Source organism: Chroicocephalus ridibundus, chromosome 1, assembly GCF_963924245.1.
Source record: "Chroicocephalus ridibundus chromosome 1, bChrRid1.1, whole genome shotgun sequence".
Lineage (NCBI taxonomy): Eukaryota > Metazoa > Chordata > Aves > Charadriiformes > Laridae > Chroicocephalus > Chroicocephalus ridibundus.
The window spans coordinates 118,452,538-118,473,404 of NC_086284.1; the positions used below are offsets into that span (position 1 = coordinate 118,452,538).

The following is a 20,867-nucleotide window of genomic DNA, read 5'->3' on the forward strand; positions in this document are numbered from 1 at the left end:
GAAAGGGAGATTAATGGCAACAGTAGGCACACTGGATGAACGGCAGTCGGGCCAGTGCGTTTTGATGTCTAGATAGGGAAAGGTCAGAGAAATAGAGTATATGGACTTCATTTAGAAGCGTGGCTAGAGTCAGAAAACGCCTTTGCATGACAGTGCCCCTAGAAATTCTTTCCTCCCCATCCCTCAGCTTTTGAAATAAGGCAAGCTTACCATTATAATCTAAATACAATGAAAGTATACAAAAGAGCAACCATGCTTGTATTATGAGTTATTCTCACAACAAGCATGGCATGGGAGATGCAAATAACATGCAGTCGAGTAGTACAGAAGAAAATAAAGGGGAAGTGGTCTCTTCTCTAGGAAGAAGCTTTTCTGTGCTCATACAGCGTGCAATTACACACGGAGGAATGATTTGCTTAGAGTGTCGCCTTCTTTTCAACCTATTTGGTCTTTGCATCTCTAGGAACTACATAGCACAGTAAAAACTTCGCCACCTCCTGCCCACGTTGTGCGTTAGGCAATCTCACACATGCATTTTTACCAACAGTTTAAACCATACTGATGTTTCAGTTTACTCACTTCAGTCAGATCATAAGAACTTTGTTAACACTGGGATAGAAATGAAAGCCAACACTAGTTCAGCTGAACCAGCAGCTATTTTTCTCAATACAGACAAGGCCACAGTGGAGACATAAAACCCTCCCTGCTGGGTTAAGAAAAAGCTCTCAGCTAAACTTGACTCTTTATCTAAACATACGGGTGGAGGAAAGTGCATTTTAAGAATTACCTGCACTGGGAAGACTGCAAGACTTGATCTATGGTTCCTGAAACAGAATGGGTCAGGGAATTGAAGCAGTCCCCAAGTACAACTCGGTTGTGTTTAATGCTGTTTAAGGTGCAGCTCATTATCTGCAAGGATAACATCTTTCATGAAATAGACAAGGTATGCATTCAATTGGTTCTGTGCATCAATATGACGTTCTTTCTCTGGACACAAGAAATCCTGGAACAGCTCTAATGCAAGGGGCTGATTTATCCCCAGAAGCATCCCCTTTTCACGCTTACTGGTTATGCTTGACTGTACTATAAAAAAAAAAAAAGCATCAGGGTTTGCAGTTTTAACAGGAAATAAATGAAAACTAAAAAACAAACCCACACCGCAGTCAAGCTGAGGATTATAAAAATAACTACACAGTGCCCTCTGGCTCATGTATTGCTACCACAGAGAGCTTGCCTGTAATCATCACCGCAGACTGCTGGGACCGAGAACAGGTCAGTTATCAAACGTTCTCCTAAGCCTATTTGATACCGTTAGTACTTGCAGGCAAAATTAATACCTACATCACCTGATGGAGGAGCCGGCCAACTTCAGAGACAGGGGAATCCAGACAGACTGCAAAGCTTTGCCCCTGATGCAGCAGGGAGTGACAGCTGTAGTGCCAGAACTAATTCAACAAGTATCAAAATCATTTTTGGGGGTGTTCACACAAAGATAATGGGTGTTGAATAAGCAACAATTTTCTCTGGTGAGCCAGTCGTAGCCCCCAGCAAGGCATGCCACTCATGCTGTAGACTTAATACGCCGAAAAGAAAAAGTCTGCTGTTTACAGCATGTAAGCCCACAACTTTTATTGACAAAATGTTAAGGACTGACAGTCCTACGTTGCTTCACTGCATTTCAATGTGCTGTAGCGCCTTACAGTGAAGCTTTGCTTTGCTATAATTGGGTTCAACTGTGCTAATCCCCTTGGAATGCAGCAATTAATACTTATTTAGTGATAATTGCTGCATTCCAAGAGGATTAGTCCCTGCCCTGCACTTTTGCCAGCATTGCAAACAGAGAGCTGGAAAGAAGACAGTGTGTAACTACAGCTCTTGCTTTGCAGCTCCCAATAGGGAGACGAGAGAAGTTGGTCTCGCTACAACTGCTCCCCTCTGTGTGTGAAAATACTGTTTTTCCAAGGGAAAGAAAAAAAAAAAAAGAGAGAAAAAAGAAAAAAAAATCACTTGACCGTCACTACTCCTTGCAGCTACACTGTGGAAATAAAAACCCTGCCACATCCAAGGATGGGGGGGGGAATAAGAGACACCTGTGCAGAGCCATAAAGACAAACACAGCCATGAGTGTATGTTTCCTATGGGAGATGATAAACAGGCCTTGATGCACGTAAGAACCAATTCCTATTCATTATTTTGGGGGTTTTGTGACTAGCAGTCCCCTGTTCCCACTATGGTCTTAAAATTTTCAGTGCAACATGGAATTTGGAAACATAAAAAGGAGATGTTAGTAGAAACTTAAAATGCGCCCTCTCTGAATACTCAGTTTAGAGACTACTGAATGTGTAATGTCTGATTCTTTCCTCCCCAGTGAAGCCTTTATGATCTGCTCTGAATTTATTTTTTTTTCAATGCACTGGAGAGACAACTGCTTATGTTGTATCTTCAGAAGGAAGCACAATGCTTCCTTTCCTTTAGGCTAGTCAAGCTACTCTCTCACATCATTAACATTTTCACCTGTTAATTGCAGGTGAATTTCCCTGATTACATTATAGCATATGTAGAAAAATTCTGGGACTTTACCACTAAACACACATTTTGGAAATGCTGTTTTTAATTACAGAGCACCTTCAGTATTTTCTGGCATGGCTGTACAGACTATAATTGATCAGTAAGGTTACGTCTTTCATGAATATAAAAGTACTGTGAAGCCAGATTTTAAGACCTGTGACAAGCATCTTCATTTCCTTTATTTTCTTCCATTCTTCACCCCTAACGCATACCTCTTCTGCATTTTTCAAAAGCCCATCTGGGGAAAAACTTAATTAAATGAACTGAAATTCATTTAAGCATTTAAAACAAATCAAAAATCCAATTCATGCCTGATTAGGCAACTGCTTTGACCTAAATGACAACAGGAAAGAACTACACGAGGTTCTTATAATCATGTACTGCAGGTTTTGTGCAATTATTTCCCTATTTCTTATTCCTAAACAATTGCTTCATTTCAATACATAAACAGTTACTTTTTAATACTGGGTGATGTTTAATAGGTTCCATTGGCATAAAGCGCTACAGAAATACAAAGTATCTTCAATATTTTCACATAAATATACACGCTTACATACGTAATTACATACACACTACCTAGTAGTTCTTGAAAGTCGGTCTTCCTCCATGTTTGCACACACATACACGTACCCTCTGCATGACTCTGTCAAATTACTCTGTGTTTGTAGCAACCAGAAGTCACCTTGTTTTTAAAAAAAATCATTCCTCTCATCTAAAAGTACTGAGATGATTTACAAGTATTTTTATGTGAATCCTCCAAACTGGTATCTACATTTTTATACGCAAGGGGAGGGGGGAGGGGGGGAGGGAAGGAAAAGGGGTGCAAAATGAGTAGGGTCACTACCTGAGTTGGTGGCAGTAGCAAAAATAACGTGAAATATTTCTAGACCCGTATGGGTACACTGAAAATATTATTGAGGTTGAGGGAGATGCTCCCCTCTCTCAACAAGGCCCTCAGTGGTTGCTGGATCTGCCACCATAAGCGTGCTACCTCTTTTGTTTAAACTGGAGAATTTATATGCAAAAGTAAGCCTAACAGCTGCAGGAATCACAAGCAAAGAGTAATGGGTAATTGTTAAGGCTTTTCTATCTAGGATACGGGGAGCTAGAGAAAAACAAAAATTCAGAAGAATCACTACAGCTATCAGGTTCTTTGAGTGAAAGGAAAACATCCACTAAATAATACAAAATTTCATCACTTCAGATACTAACTGCATACATGGTCTCAGTCAACCAGAAGACTCCAGGCAGCTCTGCAACCAGCACAATTAATGAAATATTAAGAATTTTTTAAAAAGCATGACTTTTGTATCTTTAACTGGGTTTAGTTTCCTCTCTTGAGCTTCTAGTTATCATGACATATATAGGAGCTTTGTGGCTTCAAGGTCACACTACCTGTTTCAAATCTAAGTCACACTGAATAAAAAAAAAAAAACGAAAACTGACAAAAGCAAGTGCCCAGACAACATGGGCATACATCTTGTTTCCATAGAAAACTAGGCTATGACATTAATTACTACAGACAGAATGAATGAGCCTTACACTCTAATCTTATTACACTAAAATATTCAGCACAGAAACTCTGAGAAGGCTTCTAGAACACAAAAGTTCCTAAGTCAAAAAGCCCTGGGAGCAACTCCAAGACTTTTGCATGAGAAGCTCACGGTCTGAGCTTCCCAGCAGGGAAAATACAATTGTTGCAGAGCACCAAGAGCCAGTTGTTCCTCCTGAGCAGGGGAGCTGGCAGGGCCAGCAGGACAGTAGCCTCAACACCGAGATGCACAGTCCCACAGTACCTGGACAAGAAGAACAGGTCAGGTGATGGCAACCAGGGTCAACCACAGTCAAGACAGGTTTGAGGTCAAGTCAGCAGGACTAGGGAAGCAGGGAGGGCCTGAGCTCCAGCACAGCCCCCAGGCAAACAGGAGAAGCTTCAACACAGGCTTTCCCCAGCTCTACCTCACCACCCAAACACCTGCACATAGTCAGGGCTGGCCTCCAGCACAGGCAGAACAAATGGCTAGAGAGGGGCTAGGGGGCACTCAAACAATCCAAGTCCAACAAGATTAATTAGCTGTTAGAAACTACAAATCAGAATCTGGTGGTTTAGTTCAGCTAACAATAAGTCTAAGCCAAAGCATCATCACACTAACAAACACCCTCACTTTGGATTCTTATAGTTAGTAAGTACTGAGAGAAATAAATGATATGGAGTCTGGAGGTGGCTGCTCCCAGTCGATGTTCTAAGGCGTTCTACACCCGCCTCCATTTCCTTTTTCAAGAGTTTCTTAATTTAAAGACCTTTGAATCATTTTCATGGATATTACTTCTGAGCTCTACATAGGACAAAATGATTACAAAACACAAAAAAACCGATGACTGCTTCTTTTTTAGCAGTTAGCAGGCTGCTGTGTTTATGGAGGAAAGCATTCGTAATGTAAAGCACTGTAGAAAAAGAATGTGTTCGTATCATGCCCCCTGTCATATGCTTTTCTAGCATCTTGGAATTATGATGAATTCAACAACCAATTTTAAGTACCAAAATATTTAACTATGAACCCGAATGTAAGTCTATGGCACCCTCTCGTGTTCAACAATAATATAACAGTTTGATTTTGAATCTAGATACAGTGCGTCATTATTCAGGAAAAACCTGTTGAAAACAAATTCATCCGTTAAGTTATGATTAATACTTTTTCTATTAGTCTAATACTCTGAGCTATCTCTATTTTACTGTGAAGATCATAGATAGAACATTAAATAGCTAAGAAATTAATTTCAGATAGAACTGAATAAAGGATTAAACTAGTGCCTGATATACATTAGCTCTACTCTGTGACGATGTAGCATGTTGCAAGAATCTATTGGGCAGAAGTCTCACGTTGAAACACAAGAAAGAAATTTAAAATCAAGAAGTAGAAACACAAACATGTCAATAAGCAACATAGTAGATGAAGGAAAACATGCCTATATCATCAGAGAGACAGGCTGAGATTATCCTAATTAGATTCCCAGCTAAGAAACATCCTGTGACTTAAAGACATGCCTAAGGTTATCCCGTGTCTCAGATTCTGATCCATGAATGGAGATGCTTCCTGGGTACAGGGAGTGACTTCGCTACTATTTAGAACACGTTCAGATACGTCAAGCATGGCATAGTAGAGGACACAGTCAGAAGTCAAAACGCTGATTCATTGTTTACAGCTGTATTAATTTCTTATATTCGGCCTCTTCTATTCTAAGCCACAATATTACTTCTGGATATCAGGAAAAAAGCAAACATGCTCACCAACAAATTCCTCAATGAGTCCAGTAGAACAAAGGTGAGCACAGGGAGAAGAAAAGAAGGTGCGGAAAAACAGGACAAAAGCTGATGACTTTCTTGAGCTAGTGATACTTTCACACACCTACATACATGTAGCTTAACCATTCTGTTGTTCACCACCTTCCAAAACCAGCATCTGGCTGGGGTCCTCTCAAATTTCAAATGTAAAGAGATTTGGATGATCTAAAACTGTTCCAATAAAATGCAGCAGTATTACAAAGCTGTTTAAGATTGTTACCAAGAAAAGCCTTTCCACTTCCAATCAGAAAAGACTTGGAAATTTGTCCTAATGGGAACATCAAATCCAACAAGACAACCAGAAACAGAACAAAACAAACCAAACTTTATTCTGTACCAAGCCTTCAAATTAAAGTGATTCTTTTAAAGGTGGTGTACTGCTTTTGGCTGGGATAGAGTTGATTTTTTTCATAGTAGCTTGTTGGGGGCTGTGTTTTGAGCTTGTGTTGAAAACAGTGTTCATAACACACCGATGTTTTAGTTATTGCTTACACAATGTCAAGAACTTTCCTGCTTCGCATCACCCTGCCAGCAAGAAGGCTGGGGGTGCGCAAGGAGTTGGGAGGGGGCACAGCCAGGACAGCTGACCCCAACTGACCAAAGGGATATTCCATGCCATATGATATCATGCTCAGTATATAAAGCTGGGGGAAGAAGGAGAAAGTGGGGACATTCGGAGTTACAGTGTTTGTCTTCCCAAGTAACCGTTACATGTGATGGAACCCTGCTTTCCTGCATCACCTGCCTGCCGATGGTAAGAGTCATTTAGAAGTGTAGAAGCCATATCCAGAAGAAATAGTCAAATAAGACTTCCTTGTATTCATTTTCACAAGCTTCACTGTTCTTATTTTATGTTCCACTTCACAGTATTAGACGCAGGAAAGAAAGTGAAACACAAAGATAAAGATGCTTGTTTCATCCAAGGAGGGAAAGCCAGGTGTAACAGGGATATTTTGCCATTTATTCTAGCCAGCATGAAAGACTCCACAGCAACAATAAAACAAGAACTCTGAAGAGAAGAGTGCTCGTGTGAAAAAAAGTGTGAGGGAGAGAAGTGTTCTTGCACATGCAATAAATGATACTCAACACCACCTGTCAAAAAATATTTTAATTTTAACAAAAGCCCAGCATCATCAGTCTCACACAACAGAAGTTACGGAGTGACATGTAATGCATTCAGGTGTCCCCATGGAAAGGATTAAGTCCATACCAGAGGATCATTTGAGTTTCCACAATTGTTATGCCTTATATAAAAATTTTTACAATTTCATACTTAATGTCAGTGTTATCTGTTCAACATAAATTGTTTCCACAGTGTAAGGTTTTTTTAATCCTAAATTAATTTTCAAATAGTAGAACACAATGTGTTCGATACAATAACAAGTACCTTTTTTTCCCCCTTGTGGAGAAGGAAAACTTACTAAGTTACATCAGAAGTACTGTCAGATATCATTCCAGTACTTGAGAAAAGTAGTGATATAACAACAACGTTAATACATATCGATATAATCAATTCCTCTGTCTTATATATGGATCTGCCTCTAAGGAGTCTAAATTCTCACATTCTCACCTCTGTCAACTAGGTAATATTTGCTCATTGTAAAATCAACTTAATTGTTCATAATCTCTTTTGGATATTTGTGAACTTAGCACACGGCAGATGAGATAGAATGTAAAAAGGTGTTTATTTTTTGTGGTTGTGTCTGGCTTATTTTAAACAGAGAATTAATTATGCACACCTTTCATTAATTTTCATTCTCTACAAGTCACAAATCATCTGTGTCATACTTTATTGCTTCTTTCTCACTTCTGGGTTACTAACCCAAAATTGCTGTGTAAGTCTTCCAAAACCAAAAATCTGCTCAGTTCTACTGATGAAGTTAATAACAACTGTTACACTGCCATTTGATCACACTAACAAAGCTGAAAATTTCACAATTCTAATGAAAACACATTTACCTGTTACAACATCGTCATTGAATTTACAAGCCACCATTCTTCTTATACAAACTTACACTACTCTTCTTATATGAGAGTCATATACTTTAGTTATTATAACCCTGCTTCTTTTAAAGAGTCAGGGCACGTAACCACTGCCAGCTGAAGAGTTACCAAGAACTTATTGTGAGTATAGTTTGCATAAACACAATCATATTCTATTGCACATTCGATATATGCAGCAAAATAGAAAACTGTCTCAAACGAGTGACTGTATTATCACGCAAAGAAAATCGGCATATCTTTGCCATTGTATCACAAGCAATGCTTTCCATTACGCAATCAACTGAGCCATCCTGTAGTACTTTGCCATAAAAATCTAAACTAAGCTGGTATTAAAAATAAAATAAAATTGGAGAGTGCTTACAAACAGATATTAATTAACTAAGGCATTGAAAGGTTCAAAACTGGACTAACCCTTTAGTTACCAGTAAACACAGAATTTCTTAATGCAGACTGTCAACAGACAGACATCTTTCCAGAATCATGTCCAATGAATAAAATTTAGTTATGGCTTATGCATAAAGGTTTTTGAGTATGACATGATTCAAGCTATCCTAGTTAGTGAGAATTTACATTTGCTTCAGAAGCTTATTAATAGTGCAAGGTGTTTGATTTTTTTTCTTCATTAATTCAGGTCTACAGTACATAGAAAAAAATAAATCTTTCATGAAACAGCCAAAGTAATTCATTTGTCTATCAGCATCACCGAGGACCCTCTTCCACCTGCAGGGAGTAAGAATAAGAGTGAAATTGAATGCATAAGTGTTGACTGCACTAAAATGTATTCGAAAGTTTTGAAGACTTAGTTTTATGCAGACAATAGAACACAATTTCTCTATACTTCAATATCATAATGATAGATTCAAAAGCAAATTTGTTTTGAAAATATTAAGCAATCCCATTAATATAGCTTCATAAATGCTCAATAGTCTCGCTAATTTTAACTATTAGACCAAAACATCATCTGTCTTGCAATTAATTCAAACAGAGGATAGTGACTGTGCCCACGCTATAGAAGTCCTTCCTCCCAAGAAACTATTTAAGCTGAGGTACAAGTGTAGTTAACCATAGATAGTTCTACAGATACTACACTTGATATTGTTAAGTAGGTGGGTCTCCTATTCAAACATATCTTATGATTTCAGACACTGCATTCACTAGACTACTTTGGGAAAAGATGTAAGTGTGTATAAAAAACAGAGACAGCTAATATATACTGTTACTAATAAGGAGAAGTTTTACAAGTTCCAAATAGAATGAGAGTTAAGCATGCAAAACTTAAATACTTACTAAGGCTTGACACTGTAATATTCTTCTGGCGTCACAATTTTCAATCCACCAAAGTAGTCCAGGACCCAAATATTGGTGATGTTGAACTTGGCAAAGAACCAATTATGATCCTTAGGCCAACTTTCCATTTCAGGGTGGCGACTGAATAATGCTTTTTTTGCTAATCCTGCTTCCGAATCATTCACCTAAACAATAACGAGCAAAATATTACAGTAAGATACAGTCATGTGAAGACAAGTTTTAGCTAAAAAAAACCACACTGCTGGCTGCAATGTGCTCTTTTCAGTTTAGACATGTCTTGTCCCAAAGGACTCATTACTGTGGCAGAGTCCGCTCATCTTCAGGGTGGTGTACAACTAACTGTACATGAGACTGACAAAAACTCCAAGACTTTAATATTAAATCAAAAAGGTGCTCTTAAAGTAAGCATGAGCAAAGAAATACTTCAGCAACATAAGACTAAATCTTTCAACAAGTTATAAAACAGGTAAGTATGGATTCTTGCTGAATTATTACGATGCAATATTTTGGGTATAAAATTACCTCCCCTGCATCTGCTCACTCAAACAGCCACAAACAGATACAAACATGTTCAATGTTCAGATGCATGCAAACACGCACATACACACAAACAGGATGATACAACAGAATCTACAAAAGAAGGGAAGCTGAAGTGTTTGACAGCACTTAATATACAGTGTGCAAATACTTATAGGGTTAAATCAATAGGTTCGATTTCTGGGTATAGTACAAGAGGAACTAATTAAAATAAACAATTCCATCATTGATGAGAAACTCATGACAGCAATTAAAGGATGGCTGAAGTGTAACGAACAAATATCTGAGGTGTGAAAACACCAAATAACAATTTAGACTATCATACGAGAGAGTAATGATGATTAGTGCTCATCCTCAATCACCCATCCTCCTCAATAATGGGATTAAGATCTTCAATGAATAACACGCGCAGTTCTAAATGTCTTCTATGGGACACCAAAGTACTGGTGCACAAAAGAATACTGCCCTGACAGCAATGAAGCCAGGTAATACAATGCACTTTTTCCCTCTCTAATACCTGTAACTTTATAGCTGAGGTTAATATTTACTTCAGTAAAGTTTTGGAAGTGCATATGTCACACTACATGGACCAAAGAATCCAACAAAGCAAAAGAGAGGGAAAAACCCTCACACTTCATTCACAAGAGAATTGTCTTGGATGTCTTACTTTCAAAACAGGTCTAGAGGAATGAGGAAGATTTCCTTCATTACAATACTGTCCTCACAAGTTCCATAGCTAGAGACATAGCTCCTCCAAATATCATGTGGTAACTTCATTTTCCTCACACAAACTATGAGCTAGCCTTCTGGTATCACAGCACATAACGTCTTTTCATATACTCTCACACAGAAATTCTAATATCTTTCTTTGCCACCCACTAAACAATACCTGTCCAGTGTCAACTTTCAGCTGCTTACCTTTACAATACTCCCACAGAAGATTATATGGGCACAGAGGGGATTTTGGGGATCATATTTGTGCTTCTTGCAGTAAGGAGTCTGTGCCAAAGACACAGTTAAGGAGGCATTTGAATTGATCTGAAATGCAAGAATAAGATAAGATATTTAAATACTTTTGCAAGAAAAATGTCATACCCACCATATTTTCAGCTTTTGGTACTTTATTCAGCTCAGTGTCACTGGTAAAAAGAACAAAGCTGTCATCTTCCTTTCCTAACTATATTTGAAAGACTACTTAGATGAGCTCTGAATCTGAAAGAAAGCCCAGTTTAGAAGTGTGCTGAAGTTTGTTAGTATAAAATGCAAACTTGACAAAACAGCAGCCCTAAAAACTCTGAATTCAATGTACAGTCTAGCCATTTCACATTCAAATGATGTTCTATTCCAATTTATATACATACAGGACAGTACAGAAGACAAGGACATAGAGTGAACTTCATTACATTAATTTTGGTGGAAGGAAAAAGGGTTACTGAAAAGGTGACCAACTGAGTTTCACAACTGTTGATAAAATTAACTAAAACAAACACACACCCCCATCAAAACAAGCCTCCCAGCAGCCCCCAAACTGATCACCTCTTTTTTCAAAGTTTAAAGTGAATTTTGTATGTTAGATTTTAAAAAATCCTGAATATTTAAGTAAGACACCTAACTTGAAGAAGTAAAGAATCTGTATCCAATTGTTTTTCTAAAACTAATCTGGTGAATGCAGCTTGAAAAGTATGGGTGCAAAACAGTATGGCACAACATCACATATCGAAGTTCACTGTCTCCCAGCAACAAAAGTTCACGTGCATTGGGAAATTTCGTTAAAAGAGCTGATCTCAAGAAGAAACCCCCAACAGTCACTTAAACACTACGCAGAGTACCACTGAACTGATAAAACACGAGCAATGACCTGACAGATAGGAAGTTGCTTAACTAGAAAAAGGCTGACTCATGATTATTCAGCACTATCTCCTATCAGATGTCTCCCGTACACGTGACTGTCATGTGACACGTGACAGCCAAATGTTTCTGCCCTGTTAACAGCAGAATGAGGACCTATTGGGGAGCCCTCTGAAGGAAAACTTTCATTAGCAGTTTATACCATGATTTTTACGATATTCTGAAAACAAAAGGCTGTAGCTGGGGTGGAGAAGTAGATAGTATACAAGATAAATTAGGCTTTCTACAGCACTTAGATACATAATTAAACTATTTTAACGTAACGAACTATAACCTGACAGGGAACAAACAAAAAGGTTTATGGTAAAAAAAAAGTCTGAAAAAATTCCATTATTTTTGTGTTTACTTGTTTTACTAATACTGTAATAATTACTAGAACAAAAAAGTTCTCTAATAACAGAGGCACATGGTCACTATTTCCCTAACTTTTTAGGCCACAGCCAAGCAAAAGATCTGAGACGAGGCCAATTACGCACACTCAGAGCCTCAACTTCCCAGTCTGCTGCCTTTTGTTCTGCACTTACCTTTAAGGTAAGCTCCATTTAATTACTATCCCTTCAGTAGCCTGTGTAGGAGCCCTCTTTGCTCAAGTCCCACAGTACCTATTTCCAGTCTTTTTGGTATTTTTTGTTACGTTCTCCCTGTTTACATATAATTGTGGATGCCCCATCCCTGGAGGTGCCCAGTGCCAGGTTGGATGGGGCTTTAAGCAATCTGCTCTATTGGGAGGTGTCCCTGCCCATGGCGGGGGAGTTGGAACTAGATGATCTTTAAGGTCCCTTCCAAAATAAACCATTCTGTCGTTCTGTGGCCCCTCATTTCTCTAGTTAGTGCTTCTGGAAGCTTCAGCCACTTCCTCTACCGGAGTGCTGCTCAGCAATTTTTCAGACCATCATCAGCAGGAACTTCTTAGGAGGACTACTGAGTGTCAACACAGACAGCACTGCTCACGTTTAGATGTTCAAGGGCTAATAATTGTCCCCGGGGTTCACAAACAAGGTGACATCCATGAGACAGGCAGTTAGCGCCATGACATTGCCTTCAGAAAGGCCGCCCCTGCTCACCTCCAGGTCCTGCACGGAGATCTCCATGTCGGTGAGGTAAAGGTAGGGGACGCCGCTGCCGTCGAACGGCCCGGGTGGCCCGTCGCTGAGGGAGAAGATGTTGGCGAAAGGCTGGCCGCGCAGCCCCTCCTGCGCCGACAGCGTGGCCAGCGCGCCCCAGTCGCAGTTGTGCAGCACGAAGCGCGCCATGCGGGCCGCCTCCTCTGGCGGCGGGATGGCCCCGCCACTCGCCAGCAGCAGCAGCGCCGCCGTCACGCAGAGGAGCGTCAGCCCTGCCATCCCTCACGCGCCGCCAACCGCCACCAACTGCCAGCCCCGCAACGCGCCGACCCCAAGGGACCCCGCCCCGCGCGGGGAGGGGCGGGCCGTTCTGCTCTCCGCCAATCGGAGCAACGCTGCCCGCCCTCCCTTCACCAGTGAGGGCACGCCGGGGACAACCTTGCAAGTGGGAAATTAACCTGTCCGCTGCCAGCCAATGGGCTCGCGATGCCTGCTCTCTTCAGCCAATGAGAGCTGCTGGGAGGCGGAGACAATCCCCACGGTGTTCGTCGGTTGTAAACAACCCTGACAACGCTGCCGCGCCGTGGGGAGGGGAGGGAAAGAGGCCGGAGACGCTGGTAAGGCAGCAGCCAATGAAAGACCTCTTCAGAACTCTCTGCCAATCATGTTTCGCGGGCAGCTGGCAGGCGCGCTTCGCCCCCGCCCATCACGTGCATGGGGGAGGGTAGAGGCGCGCGCAGGCCCAGTAGCGGGGGGGTGGTTCCTGCGCTCGCGGGCGGGCCGTTGGGCTGAGGCGGGCGCTGTCGGGGAGCGTCTGGACGTGGCGGCTTTGCGTCCGAGGCGGTCTGCGGGCAGCGGGCAGCGGGCAGCGGGCAGCTGGAGCAGGGCCGGTCCCGCGGAGCGGCCCTGCCCACCTCCTAGTACCCACCCGGTGGGAGCCGGGTCCGTTTTGCGAGGTCTGAGCGACCCGGCATGGGTCATGGCGGCAGCAGGGGGCCTGGCAGCTGTCCCCTGGGGTTGCCCCTGACTTGTCTGGCCAGGGAAGTCGGTGAGATCCACCGTGTGGTTGTGGGGCTGTCGGTCCCACTATCACTGGCTACTGCTAAATCAAGCTCAAAGGCTGGTTCTGTGTCATGGCACCTGTTTGTGTCCCGCTTCCCTTGAGGAAAACCTTGTCGTTCAATTACAGCAAGCAGGGTTTATCTGAATCTGGTTTGGACTGTTAAGCTCATAGGACCATTTTCCCCTAGGCACAGCTCAGGTCTTACCACCAGCAAACTGCAGGATGTATGTCAAAACCACCACTTCCCGCAAGACCTGGTTTTGCTAGTTGAGCAACCTCCCAGCCTTCAGTGCATTACTTACAGAAATAAATACTGAGGTACACCTCATTTTGTCCATCACCCTGCGCTGAGTCACCTTATAAAGATTTGTATAAGGAAATGTTTTTAACTGGGGTAGTACTGAGACCTGATTCAACTTGTCCTAGAAGACGGGAGGTTTCCGTTTTTCTGTTTTAATCTAACCAAGTATGTCTATGCTACGTATATGGCAATATAACACAGAGAAACCCAAATTAACTGCGTGCGACCAGCATCTGCCCCCAGGTGCCCCATAGCACCCACAGCTTCCAGCAGCCCAGATGAATCATTTTGTTGGGGTGAATTCAGGAAGGAAAACAGGCCACAGATCCACTCCCTATCGTTTATGTCATGTCCTGTTGTTGTTTACAGGTAGAATAAAATAATCTTTCCTCCGGTATTCCCCCCTTGCCTGCAGAGCGTGGGCAGAGAGCCTGGCTTTTTCCGCCGGGGCACCCACACACGGAGCCTTCTGCTGCTGCCCTCTCCTGGCGATGCTCAGGAGAAACCCGTGTTTTGTTATAACTGAAAAGCAAAAAAAAAAAAAAAAAAAAGGCTTCTCTGAACCCTTGATGTGCAGCCACTCAGCTGGGGTAGGTAGCTGAGCTTGTGAGCAGCAACTGCTGGGGCAACAAAGGCGGTACAAGCAGCCTTGTTTGTGATGCAGGACAAGTGATATTTTCAGGGCAAAGTGCTCAGGAGAAAAAGGGCAAGAAAAGGAGTGAGGTGTGAGAGAAAAGACTGCGCAAAAGGTTGTCTTTATATATGTAGGATTATACAACATATTTAGATGAGGGGCAGGAACGGAGCATGCTGAAGGGAAAAAGAGAGCAGCCATTCTGCATGAGTGAAAAGAGTATGGAAGAAAGGGATGAAAATTGTTTAGAGGAAACAGCTTAGGAAAGAAAAGGATGAGGAAGACAAAACTGCAACTAACTCTTTTCATTAGAGATTTTGCTAGCTAAACCACACAGAAGCATTATAGCTTCCCCTTTTTTTCTCCCCACCAACATGTGCGTGCATGCACAGAAACTGCTTGTTTCTCTCTGTTTTCAAGCAGTCCTGCCCTCTGAGAACCTGAGAGGGGGGTCGGTGCAGTCAAAGGGACGAGTGGTAGAGGGAGGTTTTGGGGGAATGAGTGTGTGAATGATTTTACTGCAGAGCAGGAGAGCGTGACAGGGAACAGACGGGAGGTGGGTGATGGGGTCAGCACAGGAAAGAAGGGATGCACATGGAGATGCACAGGGCAAAAAAAAAAAAGAAAGAAAAGAAGATAAAGGGGATTTGAGAAGCAGAGCTGGCAATTATTTTTTCTTTTATTTTGTTTCAGAAAAAGAAAATGCAGAAAGGCGGAAAGCTTTTATGTTCTGGAGTTTAGATGTACATATTTGCTGAACCTGGCTGTCCCTCCTTCGCCAGGAAGGGTGCACATTACTGGAGTCGCACAGTCGCTGTGGCAGGAGAGTCAAAGTGAACTTCGTAGAGGGCATGGAAGATCATCCCGCACTCCCCCTGCCACCACTGGGACCATACAGCGGGATCTCGGGGGCCAAGAGAAACCGCCCTGTCCAAACAAAGTCTGCCAAGTTTTCCCCTCCCGCCCCACGGCACACCTGCAGCCCTCCTGGTCCGCAGCCACCAAGGGGTGCTGCTGCCCAACCCCAGCAGCCTGCAGGACGAGTCTGGTGGGAATTCTGTGCTCAACAGGATTTATTGAAGCAAATAGCGTTGGCTCTCTGCTACAGAGAACAGGATTTATTAGGCTGAGTGAGCACTGCTCTGCAGTGAGCAGTGCACACCAGCGAACAGACTGTCTTGCACATTGCACTGAGCGAAGGGGGCTTGTTTTGGTCCCCTCTTTCTTGGATGGGTAGCAGTGGAGTGAACCTGTAGGGTGAGGGATAAGATCTTTAACTCTTTCAGCTTGCTCTGAAAGGATGTGTTATCTGAAGTAAATCTCCAGGCTGTCTTACTTCCTCAGCTAGATCTCAAAGAAAGGAGAAGGATTCTCTCTGTTCTGGTGCAATATGTCTAGGGGCACCCAGCATTCTTGCATAACAAGGTCAAGAAAGTATTGCTAGCCACTAGTTCTTCTTTTCAACTTGTGCTTATTTACATTAAAAAAACAGTAAACAGACGGTAATATCTCACCACGGATTGAGCCAGTTTACTCCCTCCAGGGGATGGCCAATTCACAGAATAATCTTAATTTCAGTGTGGTTTACATGAGATGAGCCTCAGGCTGAATCTGGGGGCTGCGTCTCCAGAGAAGGTGTATTTTAGTCAGAAAGTGGGCAAGGTCTCTGTCCTGGCTACTGTATCGTCATGCTCTGTCTGCCCTCTTCATAGCTGGGTTTGCCCTGAGCCAGCTCTCTCTTTAGATAGCGTGGTTGTTGGATGGGGTGGGCAAGATTTCTCTTCAGACGCAGAGTCTAGCTGTGCACTGGGCCAGGCTTCCTGTCTAGATCATGCAGTCTGTCCATGAACAGAGACCTTTCTTTGTCCAGATAACACTTGCGGGCTGTGCAGTCTTGCTGCGTGTAGCACTTGATTTCTGAGCCAGGCCAGCTCTCTGTATCCAAATGACAGCCAGAGTGATTAAAGTCACTTGCCACTGCATTTGACAGAAGCGACTGACCTGTGAGTCAGCTCTGGCAAAAGCTGAAGCACTCAGTGCTTTGAAGTGCCAATGCTGGGTGCCACATGAGATCCACCATCCAAATTGTTTCTAAAAATGTTGGTTAGATAGCCTCCTGAGGAGATATCAGCCCTGACGAACAATGTGGTGCTACTACTATTAGGAAATGGCACACAACACAGACCTTTGCTGAACACAAAAAGGTGTTGCATGGTTGTGCATAATGCATGTATTTGTTCTCATCCCCAAAGTTCCCAAATTAACTTGGTTGGGAATTTAGCTTCTGACTCTTTCATCAGCGCATTTTTTAAAAAATAGGTAAAGTGAATACAGCACTGGCCTGGTTTTCAGCTAAAAGTCCTTTTACCTTTTTAACAGCTACCACACAGGCAGTGGCCATGCAAGCTTCCTTTGTGCAAAACCTGTTAGGGACCAGAAACATTGTTCAGTTTTCAGTCAGAAAATCTTGCTGCTCAGTTGGAGCTTGGGCTGCATGCTGAGGAAGCTGTTGCGAGGGCCAGCCGTGACACAGCTTTTTAGGATGTTGAGAGATGGGCAGCAGGACTGGCCTGAGAACAACGTAATGAAAAACATGGTTGTATCCAGCCTGGATACCTGGAATTGTGTCAGCACCGTGTTCCAATTGTAACTTTTTGTTTGTTTATATTAAGCCTTGTTGCGTATTAAAACTAGTAACTGGTAGAGAAATTGTTGTCTAGAAGCAAGCTGTCAGTGGCTGATGCTGATAACATTTGTCCCATCACTCTATTAACATAATAGGATGCAGCCATGCCTCTTAACACCCCAGGTGAGTTTGTTCTCTGAAGTCAGGCGGATCAGCAGTGACAGAAGAGCTCTCCAAAGAAATTCAAATGTTGCAAGAGATGACATACCTGTACACCACCCACCAGACCCAGGTGGCCTGGTATGATTGAGGGTCGTCTACCTCAGCGTGATCTTGTTACTGCGAGCAGAGCCACTCAGGCAAAGCATTGCAGGTGAAATGATCCCTGTACGGTACAGCATTGTCCTGACTTTACTCTGCTTAGGGACAGGCTTTTGCCCAGAACCTGGGAGTTAAGAAGCCTGGTTAATCTGAACCATGATGTTAAGCACTCAGGTGCAGGCTGACAGTCAGGAACACGTGAAATGATTAAATGTTTCCGTTAGTCTCTATCACATTTTTATGCGCTCCCTGCACAACACACAGTCTCGCACTCCCTGTCCAATACAGTTTAGTGAGAATCACTTGTAACAGTGTCCTTTCGCTTAATTCAAGCACTTTTGGTAATGGGGCTTTCCCATTCCCATCAGTTCCCAGGGGTGCACAGGGCCTGGCACGCCGGTCCGTGTGTACGCGTGGGCACTGGCACGTGAGCATCTGTGTGCGTGTGTGCGTGTGTGCGCTCAGACTTACTTCGCTGCAGCTGCAGAATTAGAGCAAAAAATGTCGATGGTACAAAGCGTTCCAGCTGACTTCATTTCCTGCTGATAACTCCCTGAAGAGGAGGGTGAGGCCTGGCGTCCGCAGTGTTAGTTTAATGCTGAGGGGCGAGGGCAGGGTCGGCGGGAGCAGATACTTCAGAACACAGTTAGCAGAATAGTGGGTTCAAAAAAGCGAGTTTCCCATAGAAAACGCTGTTCACGTTCGCTTCCTGTCAGCTTGCCATTGTCGGAGGAGCTGATGTACAAACCCAACCCAAAACAGGATGTTGGCTTTTAGAGTTGATTGATCTTTGAAATGCAAATGCTTTTTTTGCTGTTGTTACCTTATCCCCCTTTTTTTCAGTTGAGAATTGAGTTGCTTGAATGGGAGCAGGAAGGGTTGAGAACCCATTTTCAGGGGGTCAAAAGCCCAACAAGGTAACAGCTGCTGGTTAATAGTATGAATTCTGGAAAATGATGTGGATAGCAGCAGCCAAAGCCAGACAGAGAGGTGGACAGAACAATCTCAGATGCTGGCACTGACAAGTGAGCTCTACTAAACCCTCAATAAATGCCTTAACAAAATACACAGATTCAATCTGTCTTGCAGAGACCCACAGTTCCCTCCACCCTTTGCTCATCCACCACCCTGACAAACATACCTTCTCAGATTTGACACCTATGCGGACACACCCGAATGAGATAGCTCTGAGGACACAAATAATATCTGAGTTGAAGTTTCAGATGCCCTCAAAAGCTTTCTTTCCTCAGTGGTCTCTGAACAAAGGATTGCCATGTCCCTGCATTTCCTTGCACCCTGTAGAGGCCCCATTGTCCGTACTTCATAGCCAAAATGCAAGAGGCCAGCAAATGTTACACATGGCGTTTTGGAGCATGGCAGAACTAGTTATGCTACCTCTTTTGCAGGCATGCCAGGATAAAGGATTTCCTTGCACCTCTCCCCCACATGCTGCCTGTTAGCAGGAGCAGCACTCATCTGGCCTGAAGCGAACTTGCAGTTCTGGCCTCACACGTATTGAAAAGAATCAGCTGGGAAGCTCCAAAATCCAGGGGTCCAAAACCGCAACATTTTCTCACTCAGATGAAATTTCCCCCTAGAGTCTGCTTTAATGGCAGTTGAGATGGCTGCGTTTATTTCCTCCTGAGCAGAACAGATGTAAAAACTTCCTTTGCATATACGAAGAAGTTAGTCTCATAGACACTGCTATATCCCAGAAGGTCTGTAAACAGAGATAGACACAGAGATGCAGAGAGTCATACTCAAAAATACCTCACATTCATACTTGCATGTACACATCATGTAAAACACCCAGTTCCTCAATATAACCTCCCTTAATAATGTTTGTCACAAAATTCTTGCAGTTAAAGTATGTCAGTTGTTTGTTTCAGATCTTCTAGTGTTTTTCAGTCCAGAAACAAGACAGTCTAGAGCAAATCCACACCTCCTGCCTTCCTGTCTGGAGGAAAACATACACCATATTTCTGTGTGTTCTCTCCTTGCTCCTTCAGGAAGAAAGATTTAACATTAATAAACTGAGTACTGTGTACCATGCTCAGAGCGATGGCATTTGGGAATCCTGCTGGCAGAAAAGATTTGCCTTGCGGGAAGATACTTGGGAGCCGAAATAAATAGAGTGAAGAATTGTGGTGGGGCAGCTGCAACTACCTTTGCTTTATTAGTACGGGTAAAGTGATACTATCTCTGCCTAGCAGTTTCCTTTTCTGTAGACCTAAGCAAACAGTTTCCTCCGCAGAGTACAACCCCTGAAAGCAGAAAGAAAATACTGAAATAGATCCTGAGCGGCATGAAGCAACCATTGGAGGTATGTGATTTTGATGGTCCGTTACGTGGCAGACATCTTGAAAATGACACTTGTGGCCGATGCCCACAGTGAAATCCCTGAGCATGAAACCCGCCTTCTGTCCGGACAGCAGTCAAAGCACGGGCAGCCAAAGCATCCTGCCCTCCCTGACTCACCCTGCTTCTCACTTCAGTTCCTATCCCCTCTCTTAGTGCACCGTTGACAGGACTTTAAGAATCTAATATCGTTTCCAATCAAGAAGGCATTTCATTTTTATATACCTTTTAGATTTTTTAATCTATTTTCTTACATCATAGCTGCAGCATCTTCTGGTTGCTTACAGCAGGGGGGTTTCAACTAATCCAGTGTTTCAGCCATAGAAGATTAATTAGTCCTCTTGCCCAGTCTCCAGATTGCAGCAACTCAGCCTATCATTCTTTTGGCTAAGGACCGAGTAACCACTACATTGAGTTTTGGAGCTAATGAGATCATGATTTAAATCTGCTAATTCCACAGGAGTCCTACAGCATGCAGTACAGCAACAGTTAACCATACTGTAAGAACAACTATGTCGAGATGATTTATCGGTAACAATAATCTGAGATATTCTGATGGTCACATTTAAATCAATTCTGGAGTGTTTTCTGCTGTAGCCAGCAGGGACTTGTGAAACACTGTGAAGGAAAAGTATGCATCCCTTTCAGAAAAGATGCTTTAACCCTGTTCTGACCCTGAGGTATCATCTCAAAATGACGACATGACATTGTGTCACTTTGCAGCTGCATGCAAGGCAAGGAAGCCAGCAGAGGATAAAGGGAGTGTTTCCAAATTCCTCTGCACCACCCTGCTCTCAAGAGGTGGGGACTGAAATTCTTGAGAAGGAGCATA

At 42.8% G+C, this 20,867-nt stretch overlaps 1 protein-coding gene across 2 annotated transcripts; it reads right to left on the bottom strand.

Moving 5' to 3' along the window:
- Positions 1–7,001: 7,001 nt before the first annotated feature.
- Positions 7,002–13,080, bottom strand: CREG1 (cellular repressor of E1A stimulated genes 1). Of its 2 annotated transcripts, XM_063348557.1 has the most exons (4): positions 12,733–13,077; positions 10,679–10,798; positions 9,203–9,387; positions 7,002–8,635 (listed from the first exon to the last, which is right to left on the bottom strand). In XM_063348557.1, coding segments are annotated over exons 1-4 (585 nt in total). In that variant the 5' UTR covers positions 13,012–13,077; the 3' UTR covers positions 7,002–8,634. The 2 variants fall into 2 exon arrangements, with proteins under 2 accessions (XP_063204627.1, XP_063204635.1); XM_063348565.1 differs by lacking the exon at positions 7,002–8,635 and having other exon boundaries at positions 9,202–9,387; positions 12,733–13,080.
- Between the last annotated feature and the right edge of the window lie 7,787 nt (positions 13,081–20,867).

Bases quoted from the DNA above. Each gene is read 5' to 3' on its own strand.
- CREG1 (XM_063348557.1), bottom strand. From the start codon at position 13,011: ATGGCAGGGCTGACGCTCCTCTGCGTGACGGCGGCGCTGCTGCTGCTG. The intron at 10,799-12,732 runs GTGAGCAGGGGC...CTTGCATTTCAG, and splicing joins TCTCCGTGCAGGACCTGGAG to ATCAATTCAAATGCCTCCTT. The intron at 9,388-10,678 runs GTAAGCAGCTGA...GTTATTGTTTAG, and splicing joins TCTGTGGGAGTATTGTAAAG to GTGAATGATTCGGAAGCAGG.